The following is a 5,828-nucleotide window of genomic DNA, read 5'->3' on the forward strand; positions in this document are numbered from 1 at the left end:
GGTAGCAAAAATGATTCAGGTGAAGAATTTCTAGCAGTTGAGGTTGCCAAAAGTAGAAAAAAGTTACCAGGAAACACAGGGAAATACTATGGCCTTTTCAGAATTGTTAATATCAAAGAAATATTTATTGAAAGAATGATAAGCACCCATAAAAGAATATCTACGTTTATGAGTGAGAGCAATCTAATTTAAAAGCAAGAGGCAGAGTTTTCTCACTTAAATAGCTCCTAATAGTTTCACTAAATTATGGCATAAAGCCACTTAATTAAATCACTAAAGGAGAACAAAAAAAAAAAAAATAGAAGAGACGTGTGAATGTGAGAGCAGACAGTGAGTTTGTTTTCTTCCTGGTTCTGATAGACTTCAATCCTTTAATATCTGGGTCCCCAAAAAAGTGTTTTCATTTAAAAAGTATCTTCCTTTATTTCAAATATGCTTTTAAAATATTTATTGAGCAGAGAAAAAGGAAGGGAGCTAAAAAGATGAAATAGATGTTGAGTTAACAGCTTTCTTCCGAGCTCTGGTGGACTTCAGACTTTAAATGTCTGTTGGAAAAAAAAAAAAGTTCTTATTTTAAAAGTATCTTCCTTTATTCTGAATGTTCTTTCATATACAAATATACTTGTTTTAAAAAATATGCTTAGCTAATTATAGATTACAATTTTTAAAAACATGTTCTCTGGTAAGATTAATATAATTAGAAAGAATTACAAATAATGTTGAAATAAATCATTTTACCATAAATATGGTTATCAAATTATACAAATGATACAGCACTTAAAATCTGCTGCTGCATAAAACTTTTGGAGGCATTTTCATTTTTCTGTAATCTAAATTGCTCTAATACTAGAAAAAACACACAGAAAATAACATACTACCTTAATGACTTGAAATTATATTTGTAATAAATGTGGACTTCAATTGATACAATAATTTATTTTCCTAAATAAATAATCAAACAAAATTACATACGTGGCTCAAACTTCAATTCTCCAGCTGGCCCTGATGGAGGAATTCCTTGTTGTAATTTTTTTTGTTCCATCTGCTGTATGACCTGGTGAATGGAAAACGAAAGTTAAAAGTATAACTTGATTTTCTATCATATGTGTGACCTTTGACAAAGCACAACAAAGTAACTGAAAATTGTTTTCTAAAACAAAGATATTCAAACGATAAGATTTAGATTTGACCAGGTGCAGTGGCTCACGCCTATAGTCCCAACAATTTCAGAGGCCGAGGTGGGAGGATCACTTGAGGCCAGGAGTTCGAGACCAGCCTCAGCAACATAGTGAGACCTGGTCTCTACAAAATATATTAACATTAGCCAGGAAGACTGGCATACACCTGTAGTCCTAGCTACTGGGGAGGCTGACGTGGGAGGATCACTTAAGCCCAGGAGTTTGAGGCTGCAGTGAACTATGATCACAGCACTGTACTCCAGCCTGGGAGACAGGCTGTCTCAAAATAAAATAAAGTAATATAAAATAAAATTTAGATTAATATTCCACAAAACAGTTTTAAAGTATTAAAATTTAAAATACTATAGCAATAGCAGTGTACTATAGTACAATGAAATATGTTACAAAAACACAGGCTTTTAACAAAGAACCTAAAATCTTTTTTAATGCCATAATCTTTTGACAAAATGCCACCTGATGATATTCCAGCTTCTGAGCCTCCAGTTGATCATGCTGACGTTGTAGCTCTTCTTTTTGTTTCTGAAGCTCATCTGCCTTCTTCTTAAGTTCATTTTCTTGTAAAGCAATAATATTTTCATATTCTTTTAGTTCTTCCTCTGTGAAGAACTGTTGCTGATCTAATGTCTAAAAGAAAAAAAATGAGGAAAGAATAATCTCAAAACTACAACAATAAAGTCTGATTGAGCTTTAAAATTCTATGGTTAGCAAAGTATAAAAGAGTATCTATAGGATTATGCCTTTGGGGTAAGAAGGAAGGGGAAATAAGTAATATATATTTATGTACTCATATGAACAAAAGAAAAAACAGGAAGAGAAACTCAGAGATTCTCTTCTGGGATTGACGACTAAAGGCAAAGAGTGAGAACTGGGTAAAAGAGACAAAGAGAACGTGGGAAGAGAAATAAAATTTATCATTCCCCCCCAATCCTCACTGAAACACCAAATTTTAACAGCTGTCTGCACACAGAAAAGCACAAGAAACAAACATCAGGTGAGCACTCAGAGTACCTGGTTTCAACTTCATATCACCTACAAAGACATTGAGAAGGGCCAAAGAGACAGTCTTGAATCACCTATGCCACCTCTCCCCCACTCCCTCGCAGCAGACCTGCAGCACAGAGAGTCTGTGCCCTCTGGGGAAGGAGCATAGCGACTAGGGGACTTTACATTGAACTCAGTGCTGCCCTGTCACAGCAGAGAATAAAGGTGTGCTGGGCTCCACCAGTGACCATGCATAGGAGCATTTGAACCAGCCCTAGCCAGAGGAGAATCGCCCATGCCAGCAATGGGTACTGAATTTCCTGGCAAGCCTCACCATGCGGGCTGAAGTGCTCTGGGGCCCTAGGTAAACTTGAAAGGCAGTCTAGGAAAGAAGGACTATAATTCCTAGGCAACTCCTAGTGCTAGGCTGGGCTGAGAGACAGTGAACTAGGGTAGCAGGTGACCAGGGGAGATACCAGCTGGTGAGGCTAAGGGGATGCTTGTGCTACCCCTCCCCCAACCTCAGGCAGTACAGCTTGCAGCTATGAAAGTGATTCCTTTCTTGAGGAAAGGAGAGGAAAAAGTAAAGAGGGCTTTGTTTTACATCTTGGATACCAGCTAAGCCATGGTAGGATAGGGCACCAGGCAGAATTGTGAGGTCCTGATTCCAGGCCCTAACTCCCAGGTGACATTTCTAGACATACCCTGGCCCAAAAGGAAAACTGCTGCCTTAAGGGAGCAGTCCTGGCAGGCTTCATCACTTGCTGAGTAAAGAGCCCTTGGGCCCTGAATAACCAGCGGCAAGACCCAGGGAGTATGCTCTGGGTCTTGGACTCTGAGACGTGCTGGCTTTGGGGTGACCCAGCACATTCGCAGCTGTAGTGGCTATGGTGAGAGACCCCTGTTTGAGGAAAGCAGAGGGAAAGTAAAGGCGATTTTTGTCTTGCACCCTAGGTACCAGTTTGGCCACAACAGGGTAGAGCAACAAGCAGGCTTTTGAGGTCCCCAAGTCCAGGCCTTGGTTCTTGGACAGCATTTCTGGACTCGCCTTGGGCCAGAGGGAAGCCCACTTCCCTGAAGGGTAAAGGCCTGGCAGCATTTACTGCAAGGTGACAGAAAAGCCCTTGGGCTTTCAGTAAATATCAGCAGTGGCTGGCAGAACCCTGTGTGGACCAGAGGTGGTGGTGGTAATGGCCACAGGGAGAGCATCCTCTGCCTATGGAAAGAGGAGTGAAGAACAGGAAGGCTTTTGTACTGTGGTTTGAGTGCCAGCTTAGCCACAGTAAAATAGAACATCAGGTAAATTGCCAGGGTTTTTTACTCCATTTCCTGGCTTCCAGACAGCATCTCTGGACACACTCAGGATTTGGGGGAACTTGCCACCATGAAGGAAAGGGCCTTGGGCAAGGCCCAGTGCCATGTTGGCTTCAGGCTTGACCCAGCACAGTTCCATGGTGATGCCCATAAGGGTACTTGCATCACCACACCTCCAGTTCCAGGTGGCTCAGCACACAGAGAGAGACCATTTGTTTGGAAGAAAGTAAGGGAAAAGAACAAGAGTCTCTGCCTGGTAATCTAGAGAATTCTTCCGGATCTTATCCAAGACCACCAAGATGGTACTTTTAAGAGTCTGCAAAAATCACAGAATTACTGGACTTTGGGCCCAAGTCCCGTGGAATACCTGGAAAGCTTTCTGAAGAAGGACATGCACAAACAAGCCCAGAATATGAAGATTATAATAACTTTCTAACTCTTCAATGCTCCGACACCAACAAACATCTACACACATCACCACCACCCAGGAAAACATGACCTAACCAAATGAATTAAATAAGGTATCAGGTTCCAATCCTGGAGAACCAGAGATATATGACCTTTCAGATACAGAATTCAAAATAGCTGTGTTGAGGAAACTCAAAGAAATTCAAGATAACACAGAGAAGGAATTCAGAACTCTATCAGATAAATTTAACAAAGAGATCAAAATAATTAGAAAGAATCAAGCAGAAATTCTAGAGCTAAAAAATGGAATGGACATGCTGACGAATGCATCAGAGTCTCTTAATAGCAGAACTGATCAAGCAGAAGAAAGAATTACTGAGCTTGAAGACAGGCTATTTGAAAATACAGAGGACGCAAATGAAAGAGAATGAAAAACAATGAAAGCATGCTTACAAGATCTAGAAAATAGCCTCAAAAGGGCAAATATAGGAGTTTTATTGGCCTTAAAGAGGAGGCAGAGAAAGAGATAAGGGTAGACAGTTTATTCAAAGGAATACTATCAGAAACATTTCAACATTCAAGTACAAAAATACAGAACACCAAGCAGATTTAACTCACGTCAGACTACCTCAAGGCATTTAATAATCAAACTACCGAAGGTCAAGTACAAAGAAAGGATCCTGGCCAGGCGTAGTGGCTCGCACCTGTAATCTCAGCACTTTGGGAGGCAGAGGTGGGCAGATCACTTGAGACCAGGATTTCAAGACCAGTCTGGCCAACATGGAAAAACCTCATCTCACCTAAAAATATAAAAATTAGCCAGAGGTGGTGGCGCACAGCTGTAATTCCAGCTGCTCGGGAGCCTAAACCACAAGAATCACTTGAACCTGAGAGGCAGAAGTTGCAGTGAGCCAAGATCACACCACTGCATTCCAACTGGGGTAAAAGAGCAAGACTCTGTCTCAGGTGGCAGATTTTTCAGTGGAAACCTTACAGGCCAAGAGAGACTGGTATGAAATATTTGCAGCACTGACAGGAAAAAAATTTTTTTTACCCTAGAATAGTATATTGACTGAAAATATCCTTTAAGCATGAAGGAGAAATAAAGACCTTCTCAGATAAACAAAAACTGAGGGATTGCATCAACACCAGACCTGTCCTATAAGAAATGTGGAAGGTAGTTCTTCAATCTGAAAGAAAAGGATGTTAATGAGAACAAAGAAATCATCTGAAGGTACAAAACTCACTGGTAACAGTAAGCACACAGAAAAACACAGAATAATATCACACTGTAATTGCTGTATATAAACTTCTCTTGACTTAAGTAGAAAGGCCAAACAAGGAACCAATCAAAAATAACTAAAAATAAATAAAATAATAATTACAACTTTTCAAGACAGGCAATAAAATAAGATATAAAAAGTACGGTCGGGAGCGGTGGCTCAGGCCTGCAATCCCAGCACTTTGGGAGGCCGAGGCAGGCAGATCACTTGAGGTTGGGAGTTCGAGACCAGCCTGACCAACATGGAGAAACCCCATCTCTATTAAAAATACAAAAAATTAGCCGGGCATGGTGGCACATGCCTGTAATCCCAGCTACTCGGGAGGCTGAGGCAGGAGAATCGCTTGAACCCAGGAGGCAGAGGTTGTGGTGGGCTGAGATTCTGCCATTACACTCCAGTCTGGGTAACAAGAGCAAAACTCCATCTCAACAACAACAATAAAAAAAAAACAAAGTAACATGAGGCCAGGCGTGGTGGCTCATGCCCGTAATCCCAGCACTTTGGGAGGCTCAGGTGGGCAGATCACCTGCGGTCGGGAGTTTGAGACCAGCCTGACCAACATGGAGAAGTCCTGTCTCTACTATAAATACAAAATTAGCTGGGCATGGTGGTGCATGCCTGTAATCCCAGCTACTTGGGAGGC

The 5,828-nt window shown here is 41.1% G+C and overlaps 1 protein-coding gene across 1 annotated transcript in view; it reads right to left on the reverse strand.

The window, feature by feature from the left end:
* Positions 1-403: 403 nt before the first annotated feature.
* Positions 404-5,828, reverse strand: part of NUCB2 (nucleobindin 2) — a 92,245-nt gene continuing 86,820 nt past the window's right edge. The window contains exons 13-15 of the mRNA XM_011992949.1: positions 1,653-1,823; positions 973-1,054; positions 404-545 (exon numbers count right to left, since the gene is read on the reverse strand). Of these exons, the coding sequence (XP_011848339.1) occupies positions 538-545; positions 973-1,054; positions 1,653-1,823 (261 nt within the window). The 3' untranslated portion in view covers positions 404-537. The remainder of the gene's footprint in view (positions 546-972; positions 1,055-1,652; positions 1,824-5,828) is intronic.

The sequence above is a fragment of the Mandrillus leucophaeus genome, unplaced genomic scaffold (genome assembly GCF_000951045.1).
Source record: "Mandrillus leucophaeus isolate KB7577 unplaced genomic scaffold, Mleu.le_1.0 Scaffold420, whole genome shotgun sequence".
Lineage (NCBI taxonomy): Eukaryota > Metazoa > Chordata > Mammalia > Primates > Cercopithecidae > Mandrillus > Mandrillus leucophaeus.